The 19710-nt window shown below is 51.5% G+C and overlaps 1 protein-coding gene across 1 annotated transcript; it reads right to left on the reverse strand.

The window, feature by feature from the left end:
• Positions 1-15966: 15966 nt before the first annotated feature.
• Positions 15967-17684, reverse strand: LOC147985676 (uncharacterized). The gene has a single exon (XM_087544191.1). It carries the CDS (start codon positions 17445-17447, stop codon positions 16056-16058), a length of 1392 nt encoding a protein of 463 aa, XP_087400317.1. The 5' UTR covers positions 17448-17684; the 3' UTR covers positions 15967-16055.
• Between the last annotated feature and the right edge of the window lie 2026 nt (positions 17685-19710).

Genomic DNA, 19710 nt, shown 5'->3' on the forward strand with positions numbered 1-19710 from the left:
TCTGCAATTTGATTTTCATTTGCTGTGGGTACAATTTTGTATTGTTATGCATGTGAAATAAATCGAATTTGGCTGTACTCAATACATATTCTACTAATAGTATGGCAACTCTCAGTTAACCTGATCAAGATCTTCCTTATGTGTGTTGCGGGGAAACAATGGGAGACACTGCGGTTTACCATCGAGGTTTGTTCAAGCATGGTCCTTTGGCTAATAGCACATTATTGTGCAGTTGCAGGAGTCATTCTAATATTTAGGTTTCTTAGAATTTGGTCTTGCACATGCATGTAGGTCCTGCTGTCAGAGGCTTAGACCCACTGTTAGACCCATTTTGCATATGGGGAAATGAGATGTCCATGAATGTCAGTCAAGTCAAGAAACTCAGAAAGATTATTAGGATGAAGAAACTTGCGACGAATAACAGCAAGATCTTTGTTTGCACAATGAAGAAAACATTAGTCAACTATAGGATGATACTAACTCTTTTACCTTGTTTTTACCCCTTGCGCCATTTCAATATTTATAACAGCGATTTATGCATATCTTTGTCTTTAGTACTTTTCAAAGCAGTTCACCGATGATTACCTCTAAAACCAAATGCATGATCAAGAGGCGAGGAAGGTATTCATTCAACACCCATGGTACAATATTGAAGTCTTGCTGAAGAGGACGAAGGTTGGGCGCGCAATTATCCATAGCCACTGGCCTAAAGTTGCAAGGACATTCAACATCACTAAAGGCTCAATATTTGCCTTCCGCTTCTGCAGTTTCCCAGATGAGATTCATATGTCTATTTACCGTGTATGATGCTACTTTCCAAAGGTTTTTGATGTTGCATGTGAAACTTGGTGCTGTTGTGTGATGGCATAACTGAGTGCCAAAGCTATCTGATGTAATTCGATTATGAAATCCTGGTTGCTATTATACGGATATGAAATATTTGGTGTGTTTTATAAGAAATATCAATTTGATTAGTACATGGATTATCAATAATAGGCTAATTACCCTGCTTATTGGGGTTTCCATTGCAGACGGTTACTCAGACAGCACCATGGGCGATGAACTCAAGCAACCCACACGGTTTCTAGAAAGTAGGCGTGTTCGATTAACTAACAATCACACACGGCTTCCGACAGAGAACTATTTGTGTTAGGCCACCTTGCACAAATGTTTCCACACAAAGAACCGTGTGTGATATACATACGAACGGAAATGATTTTCTGGGCTTCACCGTGTGGGATGTACATACGGACAGAAACAATTGGGTTTCAATGCCCTGCTAGATCACACACGAGCTCATTTTGCACCAGCCTGTGAGCCAGGAGGGCCTATCCTCGACAGTTTCTGGGTCGTGTGGGAAGGACCCCCCTATTGCCCACACTCACTTGGCGGCGGTTCCAAACGCCATCGCAGAAAGGGGTTAAAAATTGTTTGTATAGCACGTCGTTGTACCAGTGAAGGGAAACCTTGCCAGCTTGGGTATTATATCTGCCCCTCCAAGGCATAACTCGATTGCCCACTTTCGTTACCACAGGAGCAAAGTCTCTAGCAAGAAGCTTCTCAAGAGAAATAGGGAGGCCAAGATATTTGAAGGGAAAGGAGCTCAAAGAACAATTAAGAAGTTGAGTGACCCGCAGGGCCTCGGTCTCCGACACCCCTGTGACAATCACTTTGCTCTTTGCAAAGTTGATCTTAAGCCCCGACAAGGCTTCAAAGCACAACAATAGAAACCTAAGGTGGGCAAGACATTCATCATGAAGTTCGACCATGATAATCGTGTCGTCTGCATATTGAAGATGAGTGATTCCATCAGGAGCGAGATGAGAGCTAACCGGGGAAATGTATCTGGCCGTAGCCGCCGTCGACAGGATGCAGGATAAAGCATCAACGACAAAAATAAACAGAAGAGGGGAACCTGGGTCCTCTTGTCTCAGGCCTCAGCCGTTGGTGAAAAAAATGCTGACCCTACCACTAACCGAGACTGCAGTGTGACCACCCGTCACCAACTACATACTCCTATGCACGTATGCCCCATCAAAACCCTTTGCCACCAAGAGCTCATGCAGAAACTTCCAACTGACTGAGTCGTAGGCCTTCTCAAAGTCGAGCTTAAGGATCACCGCCTTGGTGCCTCGCACCCGAATATCATGAACTCTTTCGTGAAGACACGGGATACCATCAAGAATGAATCTCACTTTGACAGAAGTTGATTGGAGAGGACTAAGTACCCGATGAGAGACAGGGGAAAGGCGTGTGGCGAAACCTTTGGCAAGGAATTTTGCAAAGTTATTGATGAGAGCGATAGGTCTAAATTGAGAGATGATATCCGCACCCTTAACTTTAGGAATGAGGGTGATGACAGCGTAGTTCAACCAACAGATATCAATTATCCCCAAATAGAAGACTTGAATAATAGCGCAGACAAGGTTACACAATTAGGGCCAGAACTTCCGAAAGAAAGGAATGGAGAAGCCATCAGGGCCCGAAGTCGAGTTAGAGTTGGCCGAGAGAATGATCTCAAAAATCTCTTCGTCGAAGAGGGAGGTGAGCAAGGCTTCGTTCTCCTCACTAGTAATCTTCTCATGAGCACCCCAGAAGGAAGGGGCGATCGCGAAGCCTGACTCGAGTTTGGCCAAAATGAGAGAGGAGAAAAAATTCACCACATGGGAAATGATAAGGTTCTGATCCGAGACTCTAACATTGTTGATCCGCAGGCTGTCGATCTAGCAGTGTTTGCGTCTACCGTTAGCAATGGCGAAGAAATAAGCCGTGGGAGAGCCGTCTTTCAACTTCCAATTAATAGTGCCCCTTTGGTGCCAGTAAATCTCAGCCTGGCGATGAAACTGCATCAAGGCCTCTTCGAGGGAATATCGCATCTGCCACTCATGATCAGAGAGCCCAGGCCCATCGGCCGAGGGGTCAAGAGAATTGATCTGCCCGATTAGATGCGTCTTTTCCCTGTGTGCGTCTGTCGCCCGGTTGCGGGCCCAACCACAAAGAAATTTACAAAGAGAATACGAGCAGTGGTGCCAATCATCCATTTTCCCAAAATAGCGTCTACCGGCAGAGAGAAAAGAGGTGAGCTTAGAAGAGATCGGGTCACAGAAGCCACCGATCAGTAACCAAGAAGCGTCAAACTAGAAGCGAGAGGGAACGATCTGAGATTCAAGCCCAACATCAAGGATAAGGGGTGCGTGATCAGATCCAACAATGGATTTAGCTTTCAGCAATGCACGAGGAAATAGAGCATCCTAGCTAGAGCACACAAAGACACGGTCAAGAACCGAACTGATCGGATAAGACTGATGATTCGTCCAGGTAAAGCGAGCTCCCACGCTATGGATTTCGCGAAGAGCATAGTCGCGGATGAAACCATTGAAAGCATCAGCAAGGGGCCACGAGAAATTTTTGTTGTTTTCTCCATCGGAATTCGAAGTAAGTTAAAGTCACCACCCGCCAGGATGGGAATGGTACACGATTCAATTTTATTCATGATATCATCGAGGAACAACGAAGAAAGGGAGTGATCCGAAAGAACATTCAGTTGACGATGAAACACTACAGTACTTGCCAAAAAACAACGTGGCCCAAGGCCACAAAGTCAAAGATGTCACACTTAGTTCCAATAAGGATCCTGCCAGAGTGACCAGAGGAGGGTAAGAAGTTTCAATCAAACCTATCGACACCCGCAACAGCGGAGAGCTCGTTAGGAGATAAAAATCCTTTAAATGTTTCAACTAACCCTACATGTCAATGCTGCCACCTCTAACCACATTTCTCAGCTGGTCCCTGCGCCCCCTAGCGCCGAAGCCCCTAATGTTCCAGAATAAGGCCCTCATCCAGCAGATAGCTTTTTAAATGTGAGGACTCGACCTGCACGGGGCAACGTAGGATTTGGCACACTTAGCAGTGCCCCGTTTGACAGGGTTCGGGAGATCCTGGCCCCTACCAGCATCTCTCGCGGTCCCTTCGGCCACAACCGGAGCGTTACCGCAAGAAACAACCACCTCTTTGGCTTTAGAAATGGCAGCCTGGGCGACTTTGTTAGCCCGAATAAGAGCGAGAATTGCAGAGGGTGATCCGAAACCAGAGTCAACTGTGATTCCCACATCCGAAAGCACATGAATCAAGTGGTCGTCCGAGCGGGAAGGAAGAACCAGCCGAACAGGGGGAAACACCGAAGGACAAGAGGTGGGGGAGGTGGGTGTCGGTGTCAAAACCGGCGGATCTTGGGTAGGGGGTCCCGAACTGTGCGTCTAAGGTCGATGGTAATAGGAGACAGGGGACAGGATGTTTACCCAGGTTCGGGCCCTCTCTATGGAGGTAATACCCTACGTCCTGCTTGATTGATATTGATGAATACGAGTATTACAAGAGTTGATCTACCTTGAGATCGTAATGGCTAAGCCCTAGAGGTCTAGCTGGTATGGCTATGGTAATGAATATCTGTCCCTTCCGGACTAAGTCCTTCAGTTTATATAAGCACCGGGAGGATCTAGGGTTACACAAGGTCGGTTACAAAGAAAGGAATCTACATATTCGGTCGTCAAGCTTGCCTTCCACGCCAAGGAGAGTCCCATCCGGACACGGGTGTAGTCTTCGGTCTTCGTATCTTACGGCCCATCAGTCTGGCCCATGGCTAACAGGCCGGACGCCCGAGGACCCCTTAGTCCAGGACTCCCTCAGTAGCCCCTGAACCTGGCTTCAATGACGAGGAGTCCGACATGCAGATTTGTCTTCGGCATTGCAAGGCGGGTTCCCTTCTTTCCGGATACTCCACAATGGTCTTTGGACAATTGAGTTCGGCGAGCAGCACATACTTCCTCAGAGGGCATAATAATTTATGAATCCAATCCACTGGTGACTTTATTTTATCGACACAGATGTGGGTAACCCAACCATCCTTAGGGTACAACTTCTTGGGAATAGGCAAAGTTTAAGGCCCGGGAGGAGGCGTTCGATATTCTCGGCCTTTATAAAGGAGCACACACCCGCCTTTCCTCCCCACGCTTGCTTCTTCCTCGACTCTTACTGCCTCGAGTTCCAACACCCAGGTCTCACCCTCCGTAAGCCTAAGTCATGTCTGGATCCAGCCTTCAAGGCCGGTGGGTGGCTTCTTCTATCATGGAGGAGGATGTCGCAAAGCTTCAGGCGGCCAGATACCTGACCGCAGAAATCCTCCACCGGCTTCCCGCGGACTGGCAGGTTATCCCTACCCCCAAATCCGACGAGAGGGTCGTGTTTGTTTCCCACTTCCTCCGAGGATTGGGGTTCGCCCTTAATCCCTTCGTCCAGGGGCTCATGTTCTATTATAGGTTAGATTTTCACGATCTCGCCCCGAACACCGTCCTTCTCATCTCGGTGTTTATCGTCACGTGTGAAGCCTTCCTCCGAACTCCTCCACACTTTAGCTTGTGGCTCAAGACCTTCAATGTGAAATCGCAAATGATAGAGGAGGAGCAGGTGGAGTGTAGTGGTGCCTCAGTGAGCAAGTTTACCAGCGCTATCTGGCTAACATGATCTTTCAAGGAATCTTCTGGCTTATAGCAGCAGGAGTGGTTCTATATCACCGAGCCCCGTAGTTCCATGTGGGCGGTTGCGCCTGCGTTTCGATCCAGCCCCCCAATTCAGCTTGCGTCATGGATTAATAATGGGTTGGACTGGGGATCCGTTGACGAGGTGCAGACTCTGCAAAGTCGCATCTGAAGCCTCATTGAGAAGGATATCAATATTGTCAACGTTATTCAGGTAATGCTAGTCCGCCGGACCCAGCCGTACCAGCGACGGCCTCTCCGCCTGTGGGAGTTTAACCCAGAAGGGTCGTGGACTCTTCAGCACTTCTTCGGCACTACGCACGAAGGAATGTGGAAACTATTCTCCGGGAGACGAAAACAATGGCCGGACACCACCGAAGATACCGGCCTAGACTGTAACCATCCGAACACCTCGGTAAGTACTCGTCCGCTGAACACCTCATAATCAGATATCCAATGGTAAGACACTGAGCAAACCATCCTTTTCCAGGGCTAGATAAAGAAAGCAGAATGGATTAGGTGTCCGGCCCCTCTTCCCGAAGACTCAGCAGACGCCGTGTTAACAAGGATGCTGGCACCAGCACCGTACCAGGCGCCGGCGGGGGAGGGCAAGGTGCAGAGTGACAAGACCAGGATGACCTTTGTTCTAGAGGTAAGTTAGATAATGAGTCCGGAGAAATCGACATTCCCTCGCCTGCAGACAAAGGCGAAAGAGAAGCCAGTATCCCTTCTCCATTCAGGAGGAAAAGGGCCGCCTCCAAAGGTTGGGAGGGGCGGTCTCCTAAGAGGGGCAAGATACCACCGTCGAGCGGCTCGGGTTTGGAAGGCGACGCCATTGAACAGCTCTGTCATGAGGACAAGCCCTCAACCAAACCGTAAGTGAATCCGGGGTGCTTTGATAGCGTCCCGCTCCTTTCCTGTTACCGAAGAGATACATAACGTGCCTGTGTATTTTTACATTTCGGCACAGAGTTTTTCTAGGCAATCCTCTTCTTCGAGAGATCTCCTCCCAGAGATGATGGAAAGCGAGACGCCTCCCCCGACCTCCTCGCCCAATAAGGCGGATGACTACGAAGCATCATATCGAAGGGTTTTTCTTGATCAACCAGCTGTGCAGGGGATGAAAGAGGCAGAACCCGAAGGTGGACCTCTGATCGTTCGGGATTCGGGGGCCGATAATGAAGGCCCCGGACTGTCCGGTTTTCAGCCAACGATGATTCTAGAGACGGGTGAACGGGTTCCCTCAAAGGATGGTCGTGCTCCTGCAGCGGCTTCCGGAGACCCGGCGGCGCTGGATATATTGAGGGATATGATGTGAAAAGCATCTGTCTCAGGGGAACAACATACCTTCATGGGTACGATGGTTGAGAAGATTCTGTCCGCAAAGAGCGGATTGAATGAAGCCTTGATGAGCCTGCTAAGAGGCTTCGAGGTTTGTGATGTAATGTTTTCAATTTTATTTGCAAAGATGCACCTGTGTATAGGTAGTACCCCTGAGACTCGGGTTGGCTTCCCATGGGAGGCAAACGGAGGATCAAGAAGAAATATTCAAGGACTAATCTGATTAACTTGAACACAGGCTGCTTCCCCCATGGCTACTTCCCAGACTATGGATATTTCCGAGCTGCAGCGGAAGCTTGATGTGGCCGGGGATGAAATTGCGTTAATCAATATGCGTCTTGACGAGTCGCAAGGTATGTATTCGGGGCAGTCCCTTTCACATACATTTTTGTGATATAAGCATGATGCTGAAAGTTGTATACTGGAATATGCATGACTGTAGATGGTGCTGCCGCCGTTGAAATTCTTTGGGCGGAGCTAGCCCGGGCCAAGGAGAAGGCCCGGTTTAGTAATGCGGCTGCCGAAAAGGCATCGACTGAGTTAAAAGCTGAACAAGCTGCTCGGCGCCAAGACGGGGAGAAGATATCCACGATGGTGCTCGAACTAAAAAATGCTGCTAGCCGCTATGAACTTCTTGAGAAGGAGAATGAAGCCAAAACGGCTGAACTTGACAAGGCTTTACGAGAGGCGAGAGAAGTGCGGTCTGAATCCAGAGCAGCCCGTGAGGAGATCCGGCAAGCTGAGAAGATTGCGGCTGGTAAGCCCTTTTTGCTACAGACTAAGTTCGGCGATCCGAACTATGCTCAGCTTAACCAAGTGTGGAGTTCTTTGGACAAGTTTTTAGACTTGCCGAAGAGTTCTTCCGATGCGGCGCAGTTTTACCAGGCGCGAGAGGGGTATGCAACGGAGAAGCTTTTCTGGTCACAATTTGGCGCGTCGAAGCACCCTCTGTTGCTGAATGAACAGATGTCCCAATGGGCCGATCTTCATAGGATATCCGGCGCTGCCATGAAGAACGTCATAATCCGGTTGTGGCCAACTGAGCTTGTTCCGAATAGCTACTTCGGCTTAGTGCAGCGGCTTGTTGATGTGGTGCCACGTATCAACGTTGTGAAGCGGTTGGTGTGCATTGAGGGTGCACGAATGGCCTTTGCCCGAGTCAAGACATTCTGGGGGAAGATGAAGGCCATCGCTGTTGCAGCGAAGAGTCCACCCAAGGGCAAGGACCGTTACGAACCGGAGCATTATTTTGAAGACGTCCTAGAGGTTGCCCGCTTGATAGAGGGTCAATGCTCAAAATATATAATGTTCGAGTGAGGTGTATGAGAATTGTAGAAGACAATTTTATAGTTAATCTATTTTATATTTTGCTCGAAAGCTTGTGTTCCTCTTGTGCGGCTGTTTTAATATAATTTGAAAGTTTTCCAGTCGTCGGTTTCAGCCCCCTCGTAGGAAGTACGGGGGTGTTCGCAAAAGCATTTGATCACTCTTGACCCAACGTCTTAGTCCATGAAGGAGGTGATAATGCGGCGAACCAGGCAATCGGACTATAGGGCGTTAACACTTTCACTTAGCCATAGGAGTTTTATAGGGGGGCTACGATATAGCCCCTGGTATGCGTACGGCTTATTCCAATATGGTGCGTTACATATATGACCTAAAAAGGGTCCTTCGTGTGATACGGAGGGAATCACGACAGATTCCAATAAGTCATCGAGTGGTTGGCCAGCTCTCGTAGCATCATGACAGTCGGTTTTCAGCTTTCTCTACTGAGGCGCTTGACTAGATGAACCGGAAGCACAATCGCAGTAGTTCTCCCTTTACTACCCTTGCCGATAGAGCGGAATGTAAGGTAGCAAGCACAGGAGCCGGGCAACCCAACCATTGACCCAAGACATGATTCGGAGCTGATGCATATAAGGCAGACTCGCGACGCCAAAGTACGCTGTAAAGCTATTCGGACTTTGTTGGCAACTCATTTGTTCCCATACCGAGCCCTTGGCAGGTTATGCCGAGGTATATCTATGAAACAACCATAGGATCCATATTCATTTGCGAAAAGACACAAAAGATTATTTCGGATAATGTTTACTGGGACCTGAGCGGTATGCCAATGATTACTTTATGTATAAAAAGACCTCAACCCCGGCTATTTGACATGCCCGGGGTCGAAGGCGGAGGAAAAGGGCATATCACAGGCTCGAAATAAAGAGTGCGGTCTACAAAAAGTTTATTTTGGACCTCCTGTCGCACGTTTGGGCCGCCTGTCCTCAGCGAGGGGAATCCTTGACGAAAGTAGCCCCTTAGGTGAGTGTACGGATCCGAACTCCGATGGAGTCAGTTTAGATGTTTGTCCTTTGCGTCACCTATTTTTAAGAGATAATAAAGAAAGAAAAAAGTAAAGTAGATAAAAAATGTTATGGGAATGCTTGCAGGCTTGTCAGTATTGTGCTTCCGCCAATGCCCATAGTATCTTAAGTGCATAGTGATGTATACGCGGTACAAATTTTACAGGTATATGAGGTGGGCGGCGGAAGCCGAACTGCTATTTCTGCTCCAGGATTGGTCGATCCTCGGGGGGGAATTGCTTCTGACCCCAAGTATTTGGTTGGTGAACCTCTCCGTCATCCCTATCGCCTGGCGGCCTCCTCCCCTTGTGTTCGGCGTTGAGTTTGCCGGCCTGCATGAAGACCCAACAACTTCTGTTGGTATGATTAGCTGGTTTATCGGGGTGTTTGTGAATCTGGCAGGGTCGGTCCAATATCCTGTCTAGGTTGGATGGTCCGTCTCGGTTCGCCTTGAATGGCTTTTTCCGTTGACCGGGTTTGGGATTGTTGAATCCGGCGTTGACCGCTGTGTCGCGTGATCTTTCATTATCATTGTGACTGTTGTGTTTGCTTCGTCGTGGCTTGCCATTGCCGTCTCGGATTTCGGAAGTGCCCGAGTCGCTGGCGCTGTTGCTTCTACGAGCGAGCCAGCTGTCTTATCCCGCGCAAAAGCGAGTCATTAGAGCGGTAAGGGCTGTCATGGATTTAGGTCCTTCTTGACCGAGGTGGCGTGCAATCCATTCATCTCGGACGCTGTGTTTGAAGGCCGTAAGGGCTTCCGCGTCCGGACAGTCGACAATTTGGTTCTTTTTAACTAAAAACCTAGTCCAGAGCTTCCTGGCTGACTCTCCGAGCTGTTGGACAATGTGACTTAAGTCATCGGCGTCCGGTGGCCGGACATATGTTCCTTGGAAGTTGTCGCGAAAGACATCTTCCAAATCTTCCCAGCTGCCAATAAAATTTTCCGGTAGACTGTTTAACCAGTACCGAGCAGGTCCTTTGAGTTTTAGTGGTAGGTATTTGATGGCATGAAGGTCATCTCCGTGGGCCATGTGGATATGGAGGACGAAGTCCTCGATCCATACCGCGGGATCCGTTGTTCCGTCGTATGATTCGATATTCATGGGTTTGAACCCGTCTGGGAATTCATGCTCCATTACTTCGTCTTTGAAGCAAAGAGGGTGTGCGGCACCTCTATGTTGGGCCACACTACGACGCACCTCTGATGGAGTCCATTTGTGGTTTTTGGCCCGGGCGTGGCTTGGTTTGTCACGTTCGAATAGGTAGCCGTCATCGCGTGTCGAGGCACGCCCTCACGATCCGTAGATCGATCTTGCGTGTCCTGCTCTACTATACAAGTCCCATCGGAGGTCGTATGTACACCCCCGAGCTGTTTTATTCTTTCCTTTACGGTGAGGTGGGGCGGTCTGGTGTTCGGCTTGAGTTGCCGCTTTATCTGGACCAAGTTGTGGTTGACGTGCCGCATTGTGCGATGATGGTATGGGCTCCAGCACCTCGTCATCCAACTGAGGTAGCAATCTACGCTTCAGGTAGCTTTTGGCTGGGCCACTAAGGCCGTATTATTCGGCGGCCAGGACTTCGGTCCATCTATCATTGAGCAGATCTTGGTCCGCTTGAAGCTGCAGCTGCTTCTTTTTCAGACTCCTTGCAGTGGCTATTAGCCGGCGTTTGAAGTGCTCCTGCTCGAGAGGTTCCTCGGGCACGATGAAATCCTCGTTGCCGAGGCTCTCCTCTTCCTCGGAGGGCGGAAGATAATTACTGTCCTCCGAGTCTCTGTGTATGGCCTGTTCATCAGGGCTAACTTTCCCATTTTCCCGTTCCCCCTGTTCGGAGGTTATCTTGACGGGGTCTTCACTATTTTCGGCATCGTCCGGAGTATTATTTTTCCGGTGCCCGTACTGCAGTCTTTGGAACGACGTGACTTAGAGCGGCGTCGAGGAAGCTGGCGCTTAGGCTGTCTCTCAGGAGGTTTATCCTCAACTGGATCCTCTTTGTCATCGTTGTTAGTTTTTTCAGGCGTGTCCACCATGTATACGTCGCAGAAAGAAGTGGTCGACCGTCGTCCAATGAATGGTGGGTTTAGGCCTTGCTCCTTGTCGGCATCGTCGTCCGTACTGGCGATGTCTTCGGAGCCATAGTCAAGCATGTCGGTTAAATCCTCGATAGTGGCGATGAAGTGGGTGGCGAGTGGGAAGCAAAATTCCCCATCATCAGCCTCTAGTTCGAACCGTACATAGTTCGGCTGTGAGTCCCCCGCCAAGGGCGAGTGCTGGAAGATGTCTGCGGCACTGAACTCAAAGATCGATAAGCGATCAAGTTCGGTATCCGCGGACTCACATGGTTTGGAACTTATACCCAAAGAAGAGTCCGGAGTTCCGGTGACACGAGTATTGCATGAGATTAAGTCCATGTGCGGCTCCAATGCCGGAGAATCTGTGGCCTCCGTGGTGGGGTTGAACCTCCAACCCTTGGATGCCGCAGTGTGCTCTGGATTTAAGGCCGGAGTGGTCGCAGGAGCTATCTCCTGGATGCGGTCTGACGAAATATTTAGGTCATGTTCATCAAGGTGACCGGGAGCGGTCGCCGCGGTCTCGAATCCGGCGAAGATCAAATCTCCACGGATGTCCGCAACGTAGTTCAAACTCCCAAATCTGACCTGATGGCCAGGGGCTTAGCTATCGATCTGCTCCAGGTGGCCAAACGAGTTGGCCCGCATTGCGAAGCTGCCGAACACGAAGATCTGTCCGGGAAGGAAGGTTTCTCCTTGGACAGCGTCACTATCGACGATTGAAGGGGCCATCGGACCTTTCATCGACGGCACAGTGGAACTCTCACAGAAAGCACCAATGTCGGTGTCAAAACGGTGGATCTCGGGTAGGAGGTCCCGAACTGTACGTCTAAGGTCGATGGTAACAGGAGACACGGGACACGATGTTTACCCAGGTTCGGGCCCTCTCTATGGAGGTAATACCCCACGTCCTGCTTGATTGATATAGATGAATATGAGTATTATAAGAGTTGATCTACCTCGAGATCGTAATGGCTAAGCCCTAGAGGTCCAGCTGGTATGGCTATGGTAATGAATATATGTCCCTTCCGGACTAAGTCCTCCGGTTTATATAAGCACCGGGAGGATCTAGGGTTCCACAAGGTCGGTTACAAAGAAAGAAATCTACATATCCGAATGCCAAGCTTGCCTTCCACGCAAAGGAGAGTCCCACCCGGACACGGGTGCAGTCTTCGGTCTTCGTATCTTCACGGCCCATCAGTCCGGCCCATGGCTAACAGGCCGGACGCCCGAGGACCCCTTAGTCCAGGACTCCCTCAGTGGGGCACCTGTAGGAGGGAGATCCTTTGCTGCCGCACATTGTGTCGCCCGATCAGCACAAGTGGCTCTATCGATTGTCGGTACAGACGGATGGACTGTGGATAAAATTGTTACATAACAAATACCTACACTCCAAAACCCTGGCACAAGCCACGGTACAGCCGAATGATTCTCCGTTTTGGAAGGGGCTAATGAGGACAAAGGCAACCTCCTTTAATAGAAGTAAATTCATAGTTGGGAACGGAAATAGTACTAGATTTTGGGAAGACACTTGGTTGGGAGACGCACCCCTAGCCTTACAGTATCCCTTTCTATATAAAATTGTACAACAAAAGGATGCCTTCGTTAGTACAGAACTGGGGTCTGTTCATCTTAATATTCAGTTCAGGCGAGTGTTGGGGGGAGATGTGGTAGGTGGTTGCCTCTTGTGCGTAGGTTGATGGAGATTGACCTCTCTGATGCATTGGAGATTGTCCATGTCAGGTGTCTTCTCGGTTAAGTCCATGTACACAGACTTGATAAACACCGGGCCTATCCCGAGATCACTTCATATTTAGAAAGTCAAGCTGTTGTTAAAGATTAAGGTCCTTATGTGATTTGTATGCAAGGGAGTAATTTTGACGAAGGATAACTTGGCAAGCGTAGTTGGGAGGGTACTAAACAGTGTTGTTTTTGTGACCAGGACGAATCAATACAACATCTTTTTCTTCAATGCCCACTAGCTAAGTTATTATGGCACACCATCCATGCAATTTTTAATGTTTCTCCTCCTATCACTTTATCCAATTTATTTGGGACATGGTAAAATGGGATAGAGGCGGCACATATTCGAGGAGTGTGTGCATTACTTTGGACCATACGAAATTGTTGAAATGATGTCACCTTTAACAGACAAACAGTCATAACTTTTTTGCAGATTATCTGCTTGGATCTGTACGCGGTCGTTACTCGGCCATGTGGACCACATGAAGCTTATGGATATTGGGTGCAACCCCTGGAAGACGGTCGCACATAATACTAACAGCCGGTTTGAATGAGGTCCAACAATAGAATAGGTATATAGTCATTTTATCCTATTTACGCCGGTTGTGGTAACTTTTTTTGTTAAGCTTTTGTTCGAGGATTGTACGAGACTTGGTTCGGGACCTGGTACTACGCTTAATAAAATGTTTGTATGCATATGTAATGCAGAGGTCGAGGGTAAACTTTTTTTAAAAAAGTAAACTTAGGATTCCAACCATCAACTTATCTCTCTACACAGTCGTCTCCATATCGCCATGTTACTTCAAAGTACGACGATGTTGTTAATTACTTCACTGCCCTATGCTTCTACAACATTTTTTGGTTTTGACGGGCAATGGCAGGAGTTTCTGCCTTTTCAATATAGGAGTAGAAAGGAGGAATAACTGTACATGACAAAATCGTCAGGGAGAGAATAACAACTAAGCAAGAGAGAAAAGTAGAAGGAAAAAAAGCCTAAAAAACACGGACTACTCGCGGAAAGTCAATCCAAGAAACTGGATATCAGCACGAACAAGGGTGGCCACCTCGTCAATGCCAAGGTGCGAATCCTAAAAAAAATCCTCCTATTCCTCTCTTTCCAGATGTTCCAGGCGACATACACTGTGATGGAGATCATGTTTCTTCTCGCAGGGTTCTTCATTTGCTTGGCTGTTTTGTTCCACCAACCAAGCGAGGCCCAGTGACCAGCACAGAATCCCTTGGCTGCGAAGAGTCCAGGGCAACCCAGATAACCTATGAGAACGAGCAGCCCAAGATTAGGTACGCCGCCGTCTCCATCTCGTGATCACAGAGGGTGCAGCAGCCAGACGGTCGGCAGTCCACATACGGTCTTAGAAGAGTAACCATAGCAAAACTTGACTCTGGCTTCGGCTCTGGTCCTCCAGACCAACATAAGATCACGCCGGCTTAAAGCATCTTCCGCCGCGCCCCTAACAGGCTATTTTTAGGCGTTTTTACCGCACCAATGTTAAAAAATCAACCCAGTCGCATTTCGAGTGATTCGTTTTTTATCGATTTAGGCTAAAACTGGCGTTGGCAGACCTGAGCCGAACCCGGCACGCTGGAAGCGTCTGAGGGCGCCGGTACAAGCGAAAAGAGGCGCGGGGCCGCTCTGTCGGCGAGTTGAGCCTCTTTCCGTCGTTTCTTTCCGTTCCCCCCCCTCCCCCCCTCCCTGCCACTTCCCTCTCATTCTCTCCATTCCTCCCGCCAACTTCCCTCCCGCTCGCCTCCCAGCCGGCCGCCATGCCGCCGAAGAAGAACGTGATCCCCCGTGCCACGACAACTGCGACCGCAACCGTTGCCCAACCAAAGCAGAGGAAGCCGAGGGCGCCGCCGTCCAAGCCACTGGACATGCCAAACGCCGACTTAGGGTGAAAGTTCAGCGCCGGGAGGCTGTCACCGCCGACCGGCGAAACAGGGCCATCGCCAAGAAGGCTCGGGACAACGCGGCGCGTGCGGCTACAGCCGCGGCGGATCAAGCCGAGGCCGAGGCGGCTCGCGTGGGGATGATGAATCCACCCGGCGGCCACGCCCAGTACGCGCCCTGGAGCCGGCAAAGCGTCGGCACTCCGGTCGGCTTCTCGTCGTCGCCGCAACCATGGGGATGCATGCCGTCGCCGAGCTACTCCGACGGGGACGCGCACGGTGGGTTCACCCCCAACGTCACCTTCCTCATGGACACCCGGCCTAGCGCACGCCCTCGCCCGCTTTCGCCGGCGTGCAGTACCCTCCGTACAACTACTCGCCGCCGGCTTACACGTCCTCCCCGACGCCCCCTCTCTGTCGTGGCGCCCTGCGCTTCTCACAAGCTTCCACGTCGCACCTCCGACGACACCAACGAGACCGACACCGACATGGACGACATCATCGCAGCAGCTCAAGGCGTGGTACATGGCGGAGCGCGGCCTCATTCTGAACCAGCTGACGACGACGGCGCTGCCAACTCCCGCGCCCATGCCGCCGCCGCCAAGCCCGAGTGTTGATGCCTCCACGACGCCCAGCGGTACCGAAGCCGCGCCGACGCCGCCCAGCACAGAAGCAGCTCCGACACCGCCTAGCCCCGCACGCCGACTATGACGACGCTGGAGGCCGCCCCCGCCGAGTGATGCGTTGCGCACGCGTCCAGACTTGTGACGATCTTTTTTTATATGTCGGACTATTTATCTGGTCACCGAACTTTGTCCTGTGATCACCGGACTTGTGACGTCTTTTGAGCGGGAACGACCAAATTCGAAATTGCCGCGTCCTGAGGCCGACGCTTGGGGGCGTGACGGCGAGCTAGGTCGCCCCAAGGGCCAATCTAGCGCCAGTTCGCCCCCAGACTGCTTCTTTTAGGCGCCCTGGGGGACCGAACGGCTGAAGATGCTCTTATACCATTCCAATAAACTGAATGGCGGTTGTTCAAGCTATTTTCCACAACATTCGGTGAATGCAAAGGAGTACAATATCAAGTCTTAATGCTGTTGTTCAAGAAAGCCATCTTCAAAACTGCCACTGGGTTTGCCTGCACATCGCCATGTCGGTGCCGGACTTCTCGACGCAAAGGTAGGCCACGCCATGTCCAGACCTCCAGAACACCTCACGCGCCGGCTGCGATAATTGTGCGGCTGCAGCCCCGTGGCAGAGACGCCTAGTCGCGCCCGGCAGCAGCAACTCTTCCAGCTGATGCAACCCAACGTTTTCATGCAAGACCTGCTCATCCCGGCTCCCGTCGACCACCTCGACCGCGATGCTCTCGACTCCGGAAGGCAGCTCCTCCGTGGACGCGTGTGGCGCGAAGACGGTTGTAAGCTGCAGGCCATTACCAACAACAGCCGACAGAGATATCTTCTCCTTCTTCCTCCTCCTGCTCTGCCTCCTCTCCCTTGCCGAGACATGGCGCTGCACGAACAATTTGATCACCGGCTCTGGAAATGCGCCTGGCAATCTCGTCATGGAGTTTTTGTGGTCGTGTCCTCCTTTGCAGCACAGTGGCTCTGGGCGAGCCCGTCGAGTCTCTGACAAGTGAATGTTCCAATACACCGGATCAGTAGAAGCAAGAAACGGGTAGCAATACATGCCCCGGGTGTGCACCCGGTCGAGCTCTTGCGTGGCGGCATCGGCGACGGGCTTCAGGTGAGGGGCGAGCAACCGCGACCCCAAGCACTCGGCCACGACCGCGGCCACGTCCGTGCTTTCCGTGAGGCGCATCAGAATTCCGAGCACGAAGTTGTGCTCCGGCGCCTCGTGGTCACGGCACCGGAGCAGCACCCCGCCCTCTAATCCTCGCTCTAGAGAACTCATCGGCCGCCCCGCTAAGTAGTAGCGCCGGCTTCCCTGAGAGACCTCGTACTGGAAAGCTCTGCCCGCGAGGAGGTGCCCCGCGAGGGGATCGAGGATCAACATCTGGCGGCGCACGCTGCCGTGCTCCAAGAACCTCAGGAACTCGCTGGCGCCGTCCGCGAACCTCTCGTACCTCCGGACGACGGCTTCCGAGCAGTCAATCGACGGCTCGCCGTCGTTGTGGCCAGAGGGGGAGGACGAGGTCGAGGAGAAGAAGGATCTCGTGGCGTGAGCGATCCGTGCTGGGAAGGAGGGGCACTGCCTTGTCCCTTGGTCTTCAACGGTGCCGCGCTTGCATCGGCGGAGGACGGCGTCGCACTCGTCGGCGGCGCGCTTCAGCTTGTTCCGCCAGCGTAGGAGCGGGACGTCCGTGGCCGGTGGCCACTTGCCGGACGCCTCCAGCGCGGCCTCCATCCTGATGTGCGCCATCTCCAGCCTCTCCGTGTCGTCGTCTCTCTCGGTTGATCTCCGGTCGCGGTACTTGTCGATGAGGAAGGAGGAGACCCTGCTCAGCGTCTCGCTGACGACCGCGGAAGCTACGATCTCCGCCATTAGGACGTTCGATCGATCGATCGCCGATATATATGTCAGATTCCTCCGCCCTGCTAGCTAAAAGGGGAAATTTTAAGCTCGCAAGTCGACTGGAACGGTGAAGAAATCTGAAGCTGTGCCGAGGGGAAGAAATCCCGTACAGTCCTCAAGGAAACGGTGAAGAGCGTCTGACAAGTCTACGAGTCCTTCATCTACGTGTCAGCACTGAGAGCGACGTGGTTGGGAGAAGAGAACGTGACACTCGAGTCCTTCATCTACGTGTCAGCACTGAGCACATATATGTGGTACTACCAAGTCTTACTCTGAACAGTCTATGAATTTCTTTCAGTTCTTTTTGCGAACCCGCAAAAGGCTTGCGTGTCGATATACTATGAGAGATCATCATGCCCGGGCTCGCATGGACGACGTACAAGACAGGACAGCGCCCGGACAAAAACAAACAGCAACCGCCGGACCTTTCATACACGTCTCAAACACCGCGCCGGTCACTGACCGAGAAAAAAATCGACCCAATCGGACCTCTCAAACTGTGGAGAAACGCTTGAACTGATCGGCACCCTTCATATTCAGTCCAAATATAGGGCAAATATGGAACGCCTCAGGCACGTCCGGGCGCGTCCGCCTGATAGGCCCGACCCACCACCGACCCCACAAAAACCCCCAACCCGGGCTACGAGCTCAAACCCTAGCTCACTCTCTCCCCTCTCTCGCTATATCCACTCCTCTCCCTCTCCGGTTGCGATCCCATCCATCACGATGAGCAGCTCCCGCAGACTCCGGCTCGGAGCTCGACTACGAGGAGGAGATGGCCCTTCGAATTACGCTGGAGCGGTCTAAGGTGGAGACCGGTGGCAACTCCAGATCTGGAGCGTCGCCGCAGCTCCCACGCCGGTGCAGCGCGGACGCCAAAACTGGACCCTCCCGGCCCGCACGCAGCGACGCAAGGACGGCACAATTTTCACCGGCCCCACGTTGTCTCCTTCCCCGCCGCCCGCTCCTCCACGTGGCCAACGCTGGGTGCTTGTGCCCGCGCCACCGGCCCGCATGCGCACTCCGGAGTCGGAGGCGCGCGCCGTGATAGGCAGCGTGCACGGGAGAAGGGCGCGGTGGAGCAGTCCGTGCGCCACCGCTGCGGGACGGAGCCGATCTTGTGTTCCTTTTGGATGTGGTGAAGTATGTTAATGTCCATTTGCAGTCGATCTTGTGTTCCTTTGCAGCCGATTTTTGTTGTCCGTCGTTTGATCACGTAAGGGTAGATCAACGTTTGCATCTATAGTATAGATATAAGGCGCCGGATATGAGATACGCAGATGCAGAGTGACAAATATGAGGGGTGCCCGGTCAGTGCCCGCGGACGCGCTCGGGCGCGTCCGCGAGCGTTTGTGGGGCCGGATTAGCCATGTCCAGCTCTAGATGTTGTAGAGTGCGTCCGCGGGCGTTTGAGGGGCTGGATTAGCCATGTCCGGCTCTAGATGCTAATTTGGCCTCTCAAACGCCTGCGGTCACGTCTGCGGACACTAACCGGTCACTCCTCCGATTTCCTATATCCATACTCAACCATGCAACGTCGATAAAAACAACATAGATCATGAGCGGACATACAAATGCACAATACGTTCACCAAAAGATCACAATAGGATCTTCAAAAGATCGTCAATGTTCACATAATGCACATAATAGAACGGGCAAGTTTAAACTACATCTAAAAACTTGAAATTAAAGGTAGAAGGCGGATCTTCACCACTTCCTAGCTGGCCCTTTCCCCTTCCGGTCGACGGTGCAGCTGTAGGCGTTGCCATCCGCTGCTCACCATGTCGAAGAAGGCCGAACATCGCCAGATGGGAGTTTGGGTGGCGGAGGGAAGTGAAGGGAAGTGAAGGGGAGTGGAGTGAAGTGGCTAGGGTTTAATCCGGCGAGCGAAAGGGGAGGATATATGTGGGATCGGGTGGGCTAGGGTGGGTTGGGACTGACGTGGCGGTGCGCCCAGGCGCCTCATATATGTCCTAAATTTGGGCTGGATATGAGGGGTGCCGGTCAGCCCGGGCAAACCATGCAAAGAAAACACCTACGTAGTACATAGATCAACTAATCCTCGGTAACGCTACTCGTTGTGGTCAGAGATGTCCACTATCTTTGTTCCAGACTCCAGGTACATGGGGCGCAGACGCAACTCCGGCTCCTCCTCTGCCTCCGCCTAGGCCTCCTCCATCTCTGCTTCCACCTTGTTGAAGAATGTGTCGGTCTCCGCCTATTCTTGTTGGAG

The sequence above is a fragment of the Triticum urartu genome, chromosome 2A (assembly GCF_056163025.1).
Source record: "Triticum urartu cultivar PI428250 chromosome 2A, HENAU_Tu73, whole genome shotgun sequence".
Classification (NCBI taxonomy): domain Eukaryota; kingdom Viridiplantae; phylum Streptophyta; class Magnoliopsida; order Poales; family Poaceae; genus Triticum; species Triticum urartu.